We start from the raw sequence: 19583 nt of genomic DNA, 5'->3' as shown, positions 1-19583 counted from the left end.
ATCCACCTACAAGAGAGTTTAATCAGCTTAAGATGAACATCAGTGCAGATCTGTTTAGTGTTCTCTCTCAGCCGTGACCTCATTTCTGATACTGACAGCCTGGACTGCCCCTTAGATGTGGTTGGGGCTTGGATGCATAGCCTGGCAAACCTGGATGAAACTAGAAGAGGGAGGTTTTGGTAGCTCTGTAGGCCCGTTAGTTATCTCATTCTCTCTTCAGATGGGGCTACATATTAATCAGATATAGCCAATGACTCCAAGTTTTAATGTAACCTAAAGTATAGTCTATTACCATATATGAACCAAGAAGTAAGTGTAATAGTTCTACTTCAGATTAGCTAATGGTAGAATCTTGTTCCACAAACAGCCAAGACATGGGTTACTGAGAACAAAGGTATTTCCCATGCCACCAAATTGCGCTTTCAATGTTGTCTTCTTTTAGGTAGGTCAACATAGTAAAGAGGTCATTACCAACATTAGCATAGAATTTCCAGGGATTGTTACACTTATATTCAACAAATAGAGATAATCTGCATGGGGCCTAACCATCCCATAGCTAGCACAGTCGGGTAACAATGCTCTTCTCACCCAGCAATCCACACTTCCTTCTAAGGGGTTCCCAATTTACTGAGGAGTATGTTTTCCTAAAGCTTCTTTTCACACCCTTGGAGCCCACTCCCAAACTCACTAAGAATAAAATACTGTTAAGAACTCAACAAATGGACATTTGAAAGCCGATACTGGGTTTAGTTTATTTTAGCCCACCTTTGATTTGTTTGGAGACTGAATTCCTTACACATAAAGATCAGTATTTATTTCATGAGAACAGAGGTTTAAGAGGCAACCAAGATATATTTAGTAAAGAGAAGGTGATTGAACATCCAAATAGGTCATGGTGACTTACCAGCAACTGAACATAGTATTTTAAGATCATACTAGTTCTCTGTGTGCGTCATTTAGATTTGTTTTGGTTGTCTGATTTAAGTTGGCGTTGGCAGTTTTCAACAAACACAGAAAGACTTTAACATATGGCTAGGTAGGTTGTTTTAGATCCAAATCAGGTATTGATCATTAGGACTGTGGCTTGGTATAAATTTAGAATTACTGTAATCTAAAGTGTTGGGGTCGTTACATACTTATATTTAGGAGTGGCCAGAGATAACATTTCTATTATGAAACCATGCTGTAATCAAATTGACAACTTGGAAATTTACCAGCATTTTTAAAAACTTCACATATTTTAATCCGTCAATTTTTGTTCTTGATATTCTGAAAAAGTCATCAGAAAGAAGCCATTTATCATTCTTTTTCCCCATGAAGGAAGGCACTTTCCTAATGAATGAGGAAATCGTTCATTTTAGATGGAAAAAATAATACAATAGGTCAATTATACTAAATTTAAAAGAGAAAAGTTTTTACTACATTTATATTTAATATGTTATTCTGGAAAGCAAATACATGTGAACACAATGGGGATAATAGTAGTATCTACCTTGTGGATTATAGGATTGAAGGAATTAACACGTAAAACATTCTTAGAACAGTGGCTGACACATGAAATGCTCAGTAAATGTTAGCTGTTATTCTACTATGTGATAAAGTGAGGAACTGTCACTAGTCTTCATGGGTGCAATTCTTGCATTTTACAGAAAAAGTGGGTTTCATCCACTTTTTACAGAACCTAGTATGCTTTCTGTTCTGAGGGCACAATGAAGCTGAGAGGGATGGCTCCTCTAAGTGAAACTGACCCCTGCATTTAGTGCCTGAAATCAGAGGAAGCCTGTCAGTGTGGGCAGACACCAAGAGTAGACCAATCTGATCTCCCACTTCTTTTTTATCTCATGGAAACGAATGGAGGGTATCTGATGTGGACCCTTCAATCAATTGTTCCTGCTTAACGTTTAAAACCTTGGCTTACTGTGGGGTAAACTTAGGTTCCTGACAGTCATCCAAAATCTTAGTTTCTCTTCAGTTCCACTGCAGAATAAAAACTAAATTTACCCCAGTGGATTGTTACATCGAGTCTGGTACGATTTCTCCCAAGAGGCCACCTGCTTCTGGGAAAAGACAACAGGGTGTGCCCTCTATTACACCTCCATTTAACTGATGGTGTAATGATGTACAATTCCTTGTTGACTCCTGCAATTCAGAGTTATTGTCTTGGAACATATGATTTGATTATCTCTTTTCACTCCATAGGATAACTGTAAAAGTATCCACCCAGTGTTCAATCCAACCCCCAGACATTGCTTCTGATGGCCTTAAATTTTTTTGATTAGTCTACTCGCCACAAAAACTCAGATTACTAAAATTAGTGGGGAAGGGATGGATTCTTCTAAAACATCCCACCACCAGAACAGGTGTACTTGCAAAGTAAAGTTTGCCTGACGCATCCTCTGTCTCAAGTTGTACAAACGGCCCTGGAGGGTGGAGCCCTCACAACCTGCTTCCCTGGGCGTGCGCGTCTGTGGGTGTCGGGGCACGCGCAGGACACACATGGACCCACTCTCCCAGGGCAGCCCAATCAAAGTCCCCCTCTCACCTCAAAGGCTGTCAACTCTCACGCCCCTCCTTGAGCGCACAGCCCCTTTCTCCCTCTTCGCTCCTTCATATCCCGCCTCCAAAGTAGGATGCCTATTCTCATTGGCAGGTGCTCCTCTCACTCCTACCCTGAAACCAATCACTCGCGTACTGGTGGAGAACGACGGAGCCAATGGGAATGCTCGTTGCGGCAGCTGCCGGCCCGGAGCGCCGGGAGGCGGTGCAGGGGGCGGGGTACGGGTTGAGGGGTTAGGTGCCTTATGGAGTGAGGAGCGGGCAGAAGAGGCGGCGGCGGCGTTTGCGGTGGCGCGGCTTCGCGTTCATCCAGGCACCTCGAGGCCCTTTACCCTTACCAGGTCCCCAGAAGCAGGGGTCCCGGCCCTTCCTGCAGCTGCCGGCCTCTCCTGCGCGTGCAGCCCCGCGGATCTGCGTGATCCCGGCGGCTGCCCCTTTCCCCTGTCAGCGCGATGCCCGGGGCGGCGGCGGCGGCGGCGGCGGCGGCTCCGGGCTCCTCGCGGCCCCGGCCGTGACCGCCACACCGAGCCCGGTCGGGCGGTTGGGGCCGTTGGACGTTTGTTTTCGCAGCCTTCCCCTCCCCCCTCGCTGAGGCGGCGGGGGTGCGCGTTGCGAAGGGGGAGCCGAGAGACTCCTCCCCCTCCACGATACCCCCGCCCCTCCCCCTTACACACTCGCACGCACTATCGCGCCGGCTCCCACACGCTCGCGCGCCTCCCGCTCCGCGCCTCGGTGTTGGCCGGCATCGTCCAGGGCCCGCGGAGCCACCATGTCCACTGCCTCCTCCTCTTCCAGTTCCTCTCAGACTCCTCATCCCCCGCCGCAGAGGATGCGGCGCAGCGCCGCGGGTTCCCCGCCCGCCACCCCCGCCGCCGGGAGCGGGAACGGTGCGGGCGGCGGCGGCGTGAGCTGCGCCCCGGTTGCGGGAGCCGGCCGGCTGCTGCAGCCCATTCGCGCCACGGTGCCCTACCAGCTCCTGCGGGGCAGCCAGCACAGTCCCACGCGCCCGCCCGCTGCCGCCGCCTCGCTGGGCAGCCTCCCGGGGCCCGGCGCGGCCCGCGGCCCCAGCCCGCCCAGCCCGACGCCGCCGCCGACCTCAGCCCCGACCGAGCAGGCGCCGCGGGCCAAGGGCCGCCCGAGACGGTCCCCAGAGAGCCACCGGAGGAGCAACTCACCTGAGCGACGGAGCCCCGGCTCGCCCGTGTGCAGAGGTAGCGAGCCCAACCTTTCTGTCCTCCCGGGCTGCGTCTCCCCGACGGTGCCCTCCGTGGAAACTTCAGCCTCTCCGGGCTTCTCTTTGCTAGTGCATTATCGAAGGTGTGAAAGCGGCTTTGGGAACCTCACCCCCCTGCGGTCGCTGCGGGGCTTGGATGAGCAAACTGCGGAGCAACTTTTATTTGACCCTCCTGCCGCCCCTCAGCTTTATCTTCTATCACTCGCCTGTATCGAAAGGTTTTTCAGTTTAAGAGCTGATTAGCTCACTCATGTGTTTGCTGTTTGTAGTGGGGGAAGGAGGAGCTGGGCGAAACACTTAAAAAAACACGCACACAAACTCTCCGGCAGCAGATAAGGTGGTGGTTGTAATCTCTACAGCCTCTTTGTGCTTTCCTACAAAGTTCCTATAATGTGTCTGTGCCTACCGGGATAATTTTTTTTTTCTTTTTTGAGGGTGGGGAGGTGGAGGCACCAGTTATGATGTAAGGATATCCTGTTGGGTGTGTAGAGGGGACAGTTTTGGATGTGCAATTGAAGTGTACAGTGTTTGGTTTGGCTTTTTTTTTGTGGGGGGGGCTCCCTCTTTTCTCTACTTTATATAGTCATATGCATCAGGGCGGTACTGCACTGGAAACAGTTTATGCCCAACTCAAGACTTTCATGGTAAATTTCTAAGGACCTATTTGTGGAGTGTGCTCACTTTTTTCCTTCTATTTTTAAGGACACTTAACAGTTCAGTTGAGCTGTTAAAGGATCTCAAGTTTCGTTTTTCTTAGGTGTCAAAGGTAATGGTGAACTGGTGGATGCTGTCGGCTTCCCTTAATGTTTTGTGTTTTGGGGCGGTTTGGTTTATGTTTAGGGACACGGTGAATGATCTAGTTTAGTTCTGGGGGAGAAAAGGAAGTTTAGCCAAAACAAGGATGTAAAACTCATAAGGGAGGGAGGAGTAGCTCATGTTATTAGATACCACGCTAGGGCTACAGATGCTGCTGCTGCATTGTGGAGAGAACGGATCATACCGAGGGGAAAAATCTCTGCTTGGAAGGGAATCACTGTGGAGCCTGTGCAGTGTTTATGTGGTATGTGTAATTTTTTTAATGGAGTTTTCTTGATGAAGGTCTTAGACTTGGAGAAAGTGATTGTGTTAAGATAGATTGCAGTTTTGGTGTTTTGTTTTAATATTTCTGACCTGTAATTAGCATGTTGCTGAGGCCCTTGTTTTCAGACCACTTGATGGTGAGGCAGGGTAGGATGTAGTGCAGTGGTATGTGTACAGGAGCACCGAGAAATACATCCTGTAATCAGTATGCACCAGAAGGAATTTGCTCCCCCACTCCTCCCCCAGGTCAAGCCAGCTACAGAAACTGACATCCTCCAGCAAATCCTGAATGAATGAATGAAAACAACGTGATCGCCCTAATAATGACCACAACTGAACACACATCTTTGGCTGTATTTTATAGAAAAGGCCACCATTTTCTAACAGATTAATGCCATATGCAACTCCTTTGCACATTTTCTAGAACTGTATGAAATGAGAGGTAACAGAATGAAAAGAAGGCAGCAGTTACATAAATTTTTGAGTGATTTAGTTTCAACAGTACATAGATTGAGTTTTGGGATTTTCTTTTAGGGACTAATGTAAGAGCCATAAAATAAGCACTGCAGAAAGACTGTGTTCAGAGGGTTTTGTGGGCATAGTGAGTAGTTTCAGCAATTGCTGCAACAATATATTGGTCATCTAGTACCTCCTCCCCTTTTGTTGATAAACACATCTTACAACAGATCATAGTACAACTTGTTTTTCTGCATCCTTCAAAAGTCTTAATTGCTTAGGAATTACAAGGTCCATCATCAAGTAGTTTTAATGAAATTTGTGACCGGGCTTAAACTGTCCTCTTTGTTGTATGTAGTATGTCACATCTGAGTTTAATGCAATTTTAACGCAATCATGATGAAAACACTTCTCTGACTCTGGTTGTTCAGGAGACAGATTTGCATCAGAGAGCTTGTATTGGGAACAGAAGAGGCCTTTCTGCTGTTTTTAACACCAGGTGGTTTTGTCAGTTTCTTACACTGAAATGATTTTGAATGTAGGTTCTTCTGCCCCCAGTTCCCTGATGATATTACCTTTCTGTTACTTCTCCACATCCCGCCTTGCTCCTCTCTACCTAAGTTAAAACTATACAACTAATCTGTTCTTTTTACTTATCTATTTAAAATTCATGCTATGAACAGTTGAACAATTTTTCAAACAATTATCTACTCAGTTTCTTTTGAATTCTGCAAGGTTCTGACTTCAGTGGATTGTAGCCTCCACAGGTCAAGGCTCCTGCCGCTGCTGCTGCTGCAGACACTGACATCACTATACTGCATGAATGAAAAACAACAACGTGCTCCATTTCTTGCTCTCCACCTCCTTCCTTTTCTGCACACTCCGTGTGTGTGTGTGTGTGTGTGTGTATATGTATGTATGTGTGTGTATGTTTAAGATGGTATTACGCTGTATTTGAAAGTACATTTAAAACTGTTAAATTAGGTAGGTGGTAGCTCAGGGATATGTGTTTAGTATAGAAGCATATTGCTTACAAGAAGCTTCAAGTGCTATGAGCATTTGGACTAAAGGTGACATAACAGCATTCAGTATTTTTTTATCTGGACTGGTGGTTATGGAAGAAAATACAGAAGATGTAAACAATTTTCTTTGTAATTGTTTTACCAAGAAGAAGTTATGAGACAACATAATTTCTTAACATGTTAGATCATTATCTCCCTCTGAAACATTCTTAATATGCACATTTTTAGGGTTAAGTCTAGAATAATAAAGAAATGATACTCAGATTATTTCACAAGGCTGAGGAAAAGCTGAATTATGTAAATAGGCACAATTTTAATATATTTATAAAATCTAGCAAGAAGATGGTAATTTTCTCTATTTTTGTAGCACAGTTTTAGATAATTTCAGTGGGTATCATAATAGAAGATATATAAATCTCCAAACACCTTGCTCTGTATAGCGGACATGGAGTTTTAAAAATTGAAATTATATTGTTTATGCATATGATCATATTTTTGTTTGCATTTTTAAAATTTTCTTTTGTATTTTTAAAACTTCAAAGTTTGTTATTTATATTCATTTCTTCTGCCTTTAGCAAAATGTCACCCTCCTCCTTGTTTAGTTCTGAAGGGTCTTGAAGTGGTGAATGACAAGCTACTGAATGCATCCTCAGGCTCCCTGTGATGTGTTTGTAATAGATGTAAAATCATAAAGTATTATGCAAATAGTTATTTTTTTGTAATGGTAATACATAAGTCTACCTTTGAGATAAATAGAACAACCCAAATGAGAATATAGCAGGATGTTAGTGTTAAAATTAATGATCTTTAAGCTAAAATCATGAGTAACAATGAAAATATAATAAAGTTGCTTCTTTCTGAAAACTTCATAAAGCAAAATCTATGAATTCAAAAACAGAACAGATACAATTTTATTGTGCAAGACAGTAAATAGCAATTGCAGGTCTTTTTGTGTTTTTTTGTAAGGATTGAGCACTGAGATGAAATATAAATTCTAAAAGATATAAAAACAGTTGCGTTAGAGCACTCGATGTAGAATACCGCTTATTTTTAAGTGTACCAAACCTAATAACAAAAACATGGAAGAGCTTGTAATTTATATAGTTCCTGCTGTGGAAAATAGCATGTGTTGATTCCTGATTTAACATGCCTAATATCATTAACTCTAGAGTGAAATTTGGTAAGAATTTTTCATGAGTACCTTGAGAGCCTTATTTTATACATTGAGAAGTTATGATTATATTTTAAAAGAAAATACAAAGCCAGCTAGCATATAATGCTGAATGACTGCCTGCATTGTGTGTGCATGTATGTGTGTGTGTCTGTGTTTTGATCAATTAATTTGCTTTCAGTTTTTTATTTTTCATTAAATTTTCCCTCTTCAGTCATTTTTACTGCTATGCTCAGTTTGTGGACTTCCAACATTTTTAATTACTTTTTTCTCTCTCTTTTTAAAGATACTCAGACATTCTCTTATAAAGTTACTTCTCAGGCCGATATTGTTGAAAATTAAGGTCCTCCGTTTGTCCCCCCCACTTTTAAAAATAGTTTTCCTTGGGTGCTTAGAGTTAACTTGCTTCAAAGCTTTCTTATACTAGACTGAAAACAGTTAAAGCTTTGACTGTTTTTCCTAAAGAGACAGGTTTCAGATACTGATTTTGGGGAAAGGTTTTCAGCCTTTGAGAACTACACTGAGTATCAGCAGCGTTCATTAATTTTTCCCATTAATTATGGTACGTAAAATTTCTACATCAGTGGGTTAATAGCAAAATAGATAAGTGAATTTATAGAAGTTTTTTTATTCTTAAACTGTTTTATGTTCAAAGATTATATTCCTTTTGAATAACTATTATTCTAAGCATATTGAATATTGTATACCTAGGGTGTATAAAAGCACCTTGGACAGTTTAGCTGTATGTAAAGTCGTGTATATATATTGAACTAAAAATTCTTTCATTATTTACAGTACTTTTTACAGAAGGACATTTCATTCACTGCAACGTATGTTGCTTCAAGGATTTAATGCAAATTAGGATTTATACATTGGGGAAGTGTTGAAGGGTAATGGTATCCTTGTGATTTTTATCTGTGATAATGTGGACTAAATGTGAATAAGAAAACAAAGGAGTAATTGGGCTCCATGGCAATGAATAACAATGGAAATAAACGGCAGTGTTCAACAAATGGCGAGTAGGAGAGGATTTTTCTTAAATCTGAAATTTAAAACATTGCTAAAAGCCTGTTTTATCAAAGCTTCCACATACAGCTAATAATCTGCCAAGAAGTATATACTAATGACTTTGTTATTCTTAATTTTAGTTTAGTCTTTTCTCCAGAGTTTAAATCCCCAGACACCACCACGATAGGCTTTTTCACAGCACCTGTCCTGGGTCTGTGCCTGGCACTGTTGTCTTTTGTCTTCAATATATAATTTTGTTCTCTCATTAAATGTCAAAGAAACCAAATCACTGATGCTGTTTCTGTCCTATATTCTATTTATTTTAACAAGAGGTTGAGCTTATCTGATGATGGTCTCTAACTGGGTTTGCCAAAAGTTAAGTGGAGGAAAGAGAGAACACTACTCACCTATTGATGTGAAAAACCTGAGTGAGAAACTGATGGAAGAGCCAGAAGCCAGTCTCTTTCCCTTTCTACCCCTCATCTGAACCCCTGGAACTGACCATGACTCTATGGATCATCCAGTTGATTCTAGAAGGATAATACTTGTGCTTATTCTGCAAAACAAATTATAATGGATTTATAGTAATTCTAAAGAAAACAGGATTATACTTAATTATGAACAAACTGTGGAAAAATACTTTTCTAGTATTTCATTTTTGTAGGAACAAACATGGCAGATACCTTTAAGCAGTGTTGTTTACCTCAGGTGAATGTTATTGTGGCAGCTTGCAGGACGAGGCAAGTTCATGAATAACTCAATAACCTCCCCAATATTATGTTGTATCTCTAATTGTTGTAGGTACAAAGGAAGAAAACATGTGAGTGCTTTACTATATATAAGGCAATGTATTCTTTCATTCAGCAAGAAAGTGGATTTGAAATCATATCTTCCGATTCCAGATACAGTGTTCATTCCACAGGATTATCCTATTTCTCCTAATTAAAAAGAGACTGATATTGGTCATCAGCTGTGATTTCTGAGCTATAAGAATTACTAAAGAAGAGGTTTTCTATTGGTTCCACAGCACTATTACACTGTGCTGGGGTGTGCTTTGACATTTTCAGAATGTCTATAAATGTGTCGAGAGAGAGAGGGAGAGAGACAGAGAGGAGGGTATGAGCAACAGTGTGTGTGAGAGAAATCCTGGTTCCTGAGGGGTCAAGGATATGGACTTGGTTGTATCTGGCCCTGTGTACTTCTAGAATCTATGCTGTTCTTGAATCGTATTATAGTGAGAAGTATTTTTCTCCATGATTATTAAAAGTTAGTTATACATGGTGGTAGACTGGTAGATGTTTCAGGAATTACTTAGCAGAGATTCTGGTCTCAAGAGATTGTCCTGGCAACTGGTACTAGGTTAATTTAGCCCCACCAGGAGCTAATATTTATCACTGTAATTTGTGGGTTTGAACTCTGTATATTTGTAACTTAATGCAATGCAACTATGGTGAACCTTAATAATGGCTCACCAAAAATAAGGATGAGTTAAAGAAACTAGTGAGATCCATTATTGTGTGGGAAGGTTGATGTCCAGAATTGTCTTCCACGTTATTAGAATTCAGAAATCCATTAAACTTCTGGATGTTTCATAACAAGAAGGCAAAAACTGCTAAAACTTGCTGCCTAGTGTCTAAAGATAAAATACCTATCAACTACTGACAGTAATATCCCCTTATTTAGCCAGTATGGCCTCAGGGTGAACTTCTGTTAATAGTCCATATAGCTAACCTTAACTTTTATATTACTAAAATATTAATTATTTAGTGAAACATTTTCTAAAATTATTATACAATTGTTTTCTTGAGCAGAACAAACAAGACATGAATGAACTCTTTGTGGCTTAATTAGCTTTATTAATACCTATGATATACCTAATAAAATAATTGCTGTTGATACTACTGAATATAAGATTGAATGAGCACTGACTGACAACTAGAGTTGCCCTATAACTGATTCTATAAATTTGCTTTGGGGATTGTCTTATTTCTGGAAAAGGTGGAATGAAGCAGTGTGTGGCTACATTTATTCCTTAATGGAATAACCTGGCTTTTTTCTCTAGAATTAATTATCAAGTTAAAGACCAAAGAAATGATTTTCCGAATGGTTCCATAAAAGAAGCTTAGAAACAGAAAGGTATACTGAAAAATATTGGATTTGGAGTCAAGAGACTTGGGTTATATTTCCACTTCTAACATTTGACTTATAGTAAGTTCTTAACTGTTTGCATCTTATTTTCTCTATCTTTAAAATGATATAGGTGGGTTTTTTAAGAGTTTGGTTGTGTAGGGAAAAGATTCCGCTATGGAAAGGAAAAGTAAGTTTATTAAAGGAAAAGTAAGTTTATTATTTACTGAGGTATAACTGACAAAAGTTGTATATATTTTAAGGTATACAGTGTGATGATTTGGTACACATTTACTATGTGAGATGATTAGCACAATCAAGATAATTAACATATCCACCACCTCACATAGATGCCTTTTTTTTTTGATATGTGATGAGAACACTTAAGATCTATTCTTAGCAAATTCCAAGTATATAATACAGTATTATCGACTGTAGTCACCATCTGTACATTAGATTCCCAGAACTTACTCATAACTGAAAGTTTGTACCCTTTGACCTCCCCACTTTTCCCACTTGCCAGTCCCTGGCAACCATCATTCTACCCTCTGCTTCTATGAATTAGACTTTTTTAGATTCTGCACGTAAGTGAGGTCATATTTGTTTTTGTTTTTCCCTGTGTATTTGTTTTTCTGTCTGGCTTATTTCACTCAGCAAAATGTTCTCCAGGTTTATCTATGTTGTTGTGAATGGCAGGATTTCCTTCTTTAAAAGACTGTATAAGATTCCATTGTATATATATACCACATTTTCTTTATCCATTCCTCTGTGAGTGGACACATAGATTCTCCACATCTTAGCTATCGTGGATAATGCTGCAAAGAACATGGGAGGGCAGATATCTTTTCAAGATACTGATTTTACTTCCTGTGGGTATATACTCAGAAGTGAGATTGCTGGATCATATGATAGGTCTATTTTTAAGTTTTTGAGGAACCTCTATACTGTTTTCCATTCCCACCAATTTATATTCCCACCAGTGTTATACAAGGGTTCTCTTTTCTCCACATCCTCACCAACACTTCTTATTTTCTTGTCTTTTTGACAATAGCCATTCTAACAAGTGTGAGGTGGTATCTCATTGTGGTTTTAATTTGCATTTCACTGGTGATTAGTGATGTTGAGCACTTTTTCGTGTACCCTCATTAGCTATTTATATGTCATCTTTGGAAAATGTCTATTCAGATCCTTTGCCTATTTCTTAATAAGGTTATTTGTATTTTTTGCTATTGAGTTATATGAATTCCATATATATTTTGGACATAGCAAATGTATATATCCAAAAAACCATACACTTATCACATGTATGGTTTGCAGATATTTTCTCCCATTCCATAACTTGCCTTTTTATTTTGTTGATTGTTTCCTTTGCTGTGCAGAAGATTTTTTAGTTGCTTGTTTATTTTTGCTTTTGTTGCTTGTGCTTTTGGTATCATATCCAAAATATCATTGCCAAGACTGATGTCAAGGAGCTTTTTCCCTATGTTTTCTTCTAGGAGTTTTATAGTTCCAGGTCTTAAATTTAAGTCTTTAATCCATTTCAAATTAACTTTGTGCATGATGTAAGATAAGGGTCCAGTTTCATTCTTTTGCATGTGGATATCCAGTTTTCCCAGCACCATGTATAGAAGAGACTGTCCTTTTCCCATTGTATATTCTTGGCACCCTTGTCAAAGATTAGTTGACCGTATATGCATGGATTTATTTCTGGGTCCTCTGTTCCATTGGTCTGTGTGTCTGTTTCTATTGCCAGTACCATATTGTTTCTATAGCATTGTGTAGACTAGATGATTCTTAGTAAAATCAGTTATTTACAGAGCTTTTATGTCAGCAACTAGTCTTCACTGGGACTCAATATAAAACACTTTTATAATTTCTCTTTCTCTCTTGAGAAGTTAAGTAATCTGCCCAAGATCAGGTGGCATGCACAGAAGGCCCAAAGGGCCATGTAACTCTCTTAAGTCCTGACTTCAGGGTCAGGTGAAAGTTGCTTTTGGAACCCAATTAATTATGGGGCAGGAAAGCATGCACAATGGGTTATCCCATTGCTTATACAGTTAAGTCACAGAAAGGCCAAAAATAGCTTTGGTGGGGTGTGAAGAGAAAGCTAAATGGCAGTAAACTCTAGGGTCCACAGAACTTAAAATAGCTGCAAGTATTCCCAGTGATTCAGGCCTCAGATATGTATATAAATATGTCATAGCACTTCAAAACCTTATTATGTCATTAGTAAGCCTTCCGCTTGGTCCTTAAAGTACTTACCACTTTGTTAAGACACAATTTAGATTTAATTTTTAAAATTGCCTTTCACATGAAATCTTAAAATCTGGGTAGAATGAGTCTTGCATTTTCCTATTTGATAACATAAGCTTTACATTTATAATAAAGCATCATAAGGCTCCATTCAACCATAACATTGTGATTCTTAACTTTTACCATTCTTTGATAATTTAGCAGCATTCAAAATAGTATCTTTTTATATTTCACTCTCATGGCAAAGCAGCAAGGTGCAGTATCTTCTCAGTTTATGCCTCTTGGGCTCTTTTCCATTTTCTAGGTTTGCTGATGTGATGTATAATAGAAAAGATATTTCAATCTCCATTTTAATCATTTCTTTCAGGATGTTGTGGCGTTTTTCAGTGTCACTTGTGCTTACTCTAAGCCCTCTTTGATAGTCAGTGTGGAACATGAATCCTTTCATAAGTAACATTAGAAATGGTATTTTTATTGTTATTCTTATGATACTGAAAGTGTTATATAAAGTCTATGTGATGAAGTTTCTCATGACTTTTCTTGTGTAATTATTTACTTTCCTAGTTAAATACATCAGTTTATAAGTTGGATTAACGAAGTAATATTTGTATCTTAGAAAATAACAAAAACTAGTAGAGCTCAGTTGCTCAGTTACCTTAAAGAACTTTGCTATACTTATGTAAACCTGTGAAATGATCTTCCCACGAATGTGTAAAAGGATCATAGTAAAATACAGATTTGTTTATATATTAGCTGGTAGTCTATAAACAAATTATGATATTTTTGAGTGTTCTGTGACAGTGTCATTTTCTTTCTTCCAAAGTGTTTTGGAGGTTCTCTGGTGCATCTCCCTGAAAAGAATCAACTGTCCTTTTCCTGCTTAAAGTCAGGTTATTTCATTTAAGTGTCTAATACTTACTAAACAGGGATTAGCAAACATTGCTAAATGCAGTTTCATTAGCATTGTAAATTAGGGAGTTAGACTATGCTCAGAAATCAGTTTTTGGAAAAAAGCCACAACATTCTGCAATATTTTGCCAGATAGCTTTAAAAAACTTATTTTAAAATTCTGTTCTTTCTTTACATATTTAAGTGACCTGTTATTGAAAAATACCTGGTCAGTTGATTGCATTTGCCCACTCTTTGTCTTTTTGGTTAACACATGGCCAAAGATGAGTGTAGCTTTAATGTAATTTCAGTGATAACTGTTCATTCAAGAAATTTTTGTTTTCAGGTATTGTAGTTGTTGGCAGTATGTTACTAATGCATTTTCTCCCTGTTTTACACAATAAATATTTATTGAGTCCCCGCTATGTCTGAGGAGCTCTGTTTAACCCTCACAGAATACGTATTCTAGGTGCTATTGGGGTGCTCACATTCATTTTTCTCAACAAGGTCAAGTCATTTAAAATCTGCCAAGAATTTGACCCACTATCTTCTCCGAGGTTTGGACTTCGTATGGGAATTATTATGTTCTGTGCTTATCTTTCAAGATTAGGTTGCACTTCTTGGTATTCTTTTTTGAATACCAAATACTTGTTTATATGTGTTTTTCCCTTATTAGATGAAGCTTAGGAGAGCATTATCTTGTGGCTTCTATATTATATCTAGGTCTAAGCTATATTGCTGCCTGGACATATTATAATATTCTGCTAAAGTCTGGCCTAGCATGGTGGGATTAACATGAAATCAGCTTCTGAAGCTGTTATATTTGGAGAAATTCAAAAAACCGTCATGCCAAAAATTTGGTGGGCATTTTCAATGAAAAATCTAAATGTTTTTAGATCTATCATAAAGATCATGATTATACTAAGCAAGCAATGAGAATATAAATTACATATTAATTTGTTCTTTATTGCAATGTAAAAATTTTTAAGTGTAGAGCAGATTTTGGGGTGTTTGTTTGCTTTAGAGAATATCTAATTTACGCGCAAGTAAAATTATTCAATTTAGCAAAGTGTTATTTACACAAACTTTTTAGGAAGTCAGTTACACAAGATTGAGGTTCATCTGAGGTTGTAAAAATATATTACTGAATAGTGTAATTTCTCATTGCTACATAAAATGTTCTACTGACATTTAGCAGGATTAACTAATATCCTAAGAAGTTGTTATAAATGAACATGAATAGATCTTTTCCATTTCCTTTCTAGTCTGAGTTTTAAAATTCTAAGAAATTTTGTATTCAATTAACCCCTAAAAGGGAAAGAATTCATATGTACTAATGATTTTATTTCTCACATTTCTCTGTGGAAAGGTATGCTTTTAAATTAGATAAATATTCCAAGTTTTCTTCTGGATTATTTTGTCCTTATAAAAAAAAAGTTATTACTTGAGTTATAATTTCCTACCAAACTGTTCCTAACCAGCTTAATGGAGGAAATATTTCTTCCTTCATGAAAAACTTTCACCAAACCTGCTACTGTTATCAGTGTCAGGAGGACAAGGCAATAAGTAAGCATAATTAGACTAGAAATATGATTAGTACTGTGGATTATGATATTTATAATTGTATAATCCTACAGTCTGATTTTAACTTAAAGTTTCTGTATATACTTAAGGACGAAGAAATTAATTGGTCACCCATATACACACTACTGTATATAAAATAGATGACTAATAAAGACCTACTGTATAGCACAGTGAACTCTACTCAATACTCTGTAATGGCCTATATGGGAAAAGAATCTAAAAAAGAGTAGATATATGTATATGTATAACAGATTCAATTTGCTGTACACCTGAAACTAACACAACATTGTAAATAAACTCTACCCCAATAAAAATTTAAAAGTAAATAAATAAGTTTACATTCACAGGAAGTTGCAAAGACAATACAGAGAGCTCCCACGTATCCTTCACCCACTTTTCCTTTAACGGTTATATTTTACAAAATTATAGTATGACATCAAATCAGGATTTTTATATTGGTGGTGTGTGTGTGTGTATGTATGTGTGTGCGTGTGTGATTTTATCACGTGTAGATCTGTGTAACCACCAGTATAATCAAGATACAGACCTGTTCTATCACAGATGTCAGATGCCACTCAGATCCTCCTCGTGCTGCCCGTTGTAGTCATACCACTCCCTCCCCCTACCACCCTGACCCCTGGCAATCACTGATCTGTTCTCCATCTCTATAATTTTGTCATTTTGAGAATGTTAGATAGAAGGAATCATACACTATGTGACCTTTTGAGCTTGCCTCTTTTCCACTCAACATAATGCCCTTGAGATCTGTCACAGTAGTTCAGAGTATCAGTAGTCTGTTTCCCTTTATTGCTGAGCAATATTCCACAGTATGGATGTACCACAGTTTCCTTACCCATCACTTATTGGAGGACATTTTGGTTAAGGTTGGGTCTATTACAAATAAAAATGTTAAAAAAATTTGTGTACAGATAAAAAAAATTGGTCACCTAATTTGATTATACCTAAGGGCTACACAATATCTGTGTGCGTGTGTGTGTGGTGTGTATGTATGTGTATAAAAGAGAGAATGCTGTAAAGTTCGCGTTCCTTTCTCAACAATCACTGGATAATCACTGGCTCCTGATACTTTCTTCATATAGAGTAGAAATTCATGGTCATCTTTTCATAATGCTATAGGTAATTTTTTTTTTTTTTTTTTTTTTTTTTTTTTTTTTTTTTTTTTTTTGCGTTATGTGGGCCTCTCACTGTCGCGGCCTCTCTCGTTGCGGAGCACAGGCTCCGGACATGCTGGCTCAGCGGCCATGGCCCATGGGCCCAGCCGCTCCGCGGCATGTGGGATCCTCCTGGACCAGGGCACGAACCCGTGTCCCCTGCATCGGCAGGTGGACTCCCAACCACTGCGCCACCAGGGAAGCCCTATAGGTAATTTTAATATACGAAGTGGTAGTGACTTAGGGACTTATCTCATGTAAGATAAAACCAATGGACATCTAACTAGATGAGAATTCTGAACATCTTCCTTGTGGTTATGGGGAAATTTGCTATTTATAATACAATTATATTTCCTTCTGGAGGCATGTCTTTTTTTTTTTTTTTTTTTTTTTTTTTTTTGTGGTACGCGGGCCTCTCACTGCCGCGGCCTCTCCCGTTGCGGTGCACAGGCTCTGGATGCGCAGGCTCTGCGGCCATGGCTCACGGACCCAGCCGCCCCGCGGCATGTGGGATCTTCCCGGACAGGGCACAAACCCGTGTCCCCTGCATCAGCAGGCGTACTCTCAACCACTGCACCACCAGGGAAGCCCTGGAGGCATGTCTTAAATGCTGAATTCTTTGAAGTATTTACTTAAGGATTATTTGGTAAAAAGTTGTTGGATGGGTTTGGAGAAACAAATTAATCAGTTTACATATAAATTACCTTTTCTGAATCATCTAACGTAATTTAGAATGACAATCCAGTTATCTACAGTTTAATTTTCTTAGTAAGTGTATGATCATTTTCTCTGCTGGAGTTGGCTTTGTGATTTTTGAGCAGAATATTATGTTGGTATTTAAATTCAAAGTTGAAAGAAGTGTTGAAACCTGTCGTTATTGCATTTCTACTGACTGGAGTGGGTATTCTTCTAGGTGGTAACTGTATATAGCAAATTAAAACAGACATAATGCTTACATCCTGCAAGTTTACATATCCACATATTTAAAAATATCATTATAATTGTCTTTGGATGTTTTGCTCATGCTCTTTACCTTCTTGCTGATCAGGTTACCATCTGTATAAGAAGTTTTAATTTAAAGTATATTCCACCTATGTTTCACATAGAATATATCATATTCCCTTAGGTAACATGCTTTGAAAAAGTGGTCTAGTGTATTTTTCTATGCTACTAGCAGAAAATCAATAATTTATTAATAAGACTTTCAGACCCAGAGCATCATTGGGTTGGGTTCTTAACCTCCTTGCAGCATAATTATTAACTTTCCCTCCTCCCTCATTTCTCTCATCCTACTGATCACTATATCTTATCCCATCTCCTTAGAATTATGTCCTGAATCTGGTAGCTTCTTTCCATCCCCTCATGGCTCCGTTATTACTTATTGCTTGATTTGTTAGAACTGCTGCCTCTTAAGTGGTTCCCCCGCCATTAGTCACCGCTCTCTAATTTACCCATTGCACAGTCTTTCTTTATAAATATAGTCTTTCTTTAAAAAAAAAAAATTCTGAAGTTCATAATCCTTTCCGTGACATGAAAGACTCATCTCAGCATCCTCGATTGTGTACATCAAGTTCTTTGTAAACTGAACTCACTTTGTATTGAAAATGCTATTATCTTTCAATAGCTCCATACTTGTTCCTTGTCAGGCAAAGATCCCGTGTCAGTGTAAGGTAATCTACTGATTACTGTAAATTAGATTAAGTTAGATCACTCTATTTATGGTGACAATTGTAATAATTTAGCAAGACTTACTCTAAAATTTGGCTCAAACTATCTCCGAGGTAATTCAGACAAAGGGAGTTAAGCCCTTCTATAGTAGAGACTTCTAATTATTCACCAAACCCTGTTTTGTCTCCCTCTTGGCCCACATCAAGACTCTTTTTCCTACCCCTCCTTGCAATTAGATAAGGCTTGGTGATATACAACATTTTCATCTGTGTTCAATAAAAAAGCACTAGTTTGATCCTCGTCATTCATTCTCTTCCCTCATCTGCCAGCTGGAAGCAGAGAATCTAGCAGAGGACTCCAACCAAGGCCCTGGGGGAATGGTGGAGCCATAAGATGAAGGAAGTCTGAATCCCTGAATGATCATATAGAAGGCCATCTGTCAGCCAGGAAGATACACATTGGGTTTTTATTGTGATAAGCCACGAATTTTAAAAAATTGTAGCTGTTAGCATTAGCAACTTTACTGCACCTCACAGTTTAAAGAAAGGTGGTCTGCCAGCTGCTACTACTGGAGCCACTTTGAAAATTCACCTTGGGAGTCTCACTCTTACCTCGTGTGATCCATCACATAGGCAAGTGTGGTCCATTGTTATCAGTGTTTCTGTCAATATGCGAGAGATACTTCATCAAGTTCGATTGTGTGATCTTGGTGGAATATATTTAGTTTTATATAATTTGCTATTTACTTTCATTAACTGAAGATGCTATAACTACTCTTTGATTAATAATTTAAGAGACTATTTTCAAAACAATTCGGAGACATTTTAAGAATTGATAGCCATGTGGAAATAAATCCATGGTCTCCCAGAGTGCCTGGCAGGACACGAAGTTTAGTGATCTTATTAAGTGGTCTTGTTATATTATATAAATATGTTGTTTTTCTTGGATATGCACTATATGAAGAGTTATTTATTATATGAACCTATATTAATGACCTGTTTGTGAAATACCTAAGCATGGAAATCATAGCCTTTTATGTAAATGTGGAAAATGGGATGATAGAGATCTGACTTCAAGTTATTTTTGTCACTCTCTTGCACTTCATTCACAATGATTTTAGATGAGCCTCACATACAGAATATTAAAAAGAAATGTGGAGCCATTCTATTTGAGGCTCTTCCAGAAAGGCTCCTTTGCTAATGAGTTCCATAATATATGCCAGGTGATTTCTAGTTTTTGAGTATTAATTTCATTAAAAGTAAGGAAAGGATGGATAACTGATATCCACAGGTTCAACAAAACTTGAGTAGTTGTGCTAGCTGTTAGAGAAACAAACAGAAAAAGACAAGAGCTTTACTTTTAGG

General features: G+C 38.6%; 1 protein-coding gene and 1 long non-coding RNA gene across 5 annotated transcripts in view; one reads left to right on the top strand and one right to left on the bottom strand.

The window, feature by feature from the left end:
- Positions 1-4181, bottom strand: part of LOC117313586 (uncharacterized) — a 197795-nt gene extending 193614 nt beyond the window's left edge. For all 3 annotated transcript variants that reach the window (XR_012333956.1, XR_012333957.1, XR_004528113.2), the window contains exon 1: positions 3732-4181. This is a non-coding gene — a long non-coding RNA (uncharacterized lncRNA). The remainder of the gene's footprint in view (positions 1-3731) is intronic.
- The window catches only part of GLCCI1 (glucocorticoid induced 1), a 120140-nt gene continuing 103745 nt past the window's right edge, over positions 3189-19583 (top strand). For both annotated transcript variants that reach the window (XM_033863047.2, XM_033863046.2), the window contains exon 1: positions 3189-3767. In XM_033863047.2, coding sequence (XP_033718938.1) covers positions 3326-3767 — 442 coding nt within the window. In that variant the 5' untranslated portion in view covers positions 3189-3325. The remainder of the gene's footprint in view (positions 3768-19583) is intronic.

The sequence above is a fragment of the Tursiops truncatus genome, chromosome 9 (genome assembly GCF_011762595.2).
Source record: "Tursiops truncatus isolate mTurTru1 chromosome 9, mTurTru1.mat.Y, whole genome shotgun sequence".
NCBI lineage: Eukaryota > Metazoa > Chordata > Mammalia > Artiodactyla > Delphinidae > Tursiops > Tursiops truncatus.
Note: the sequence above shows the minus strand (reverse complement) of the source record. Positions and strands in the feature narration are given on the sequence as shown.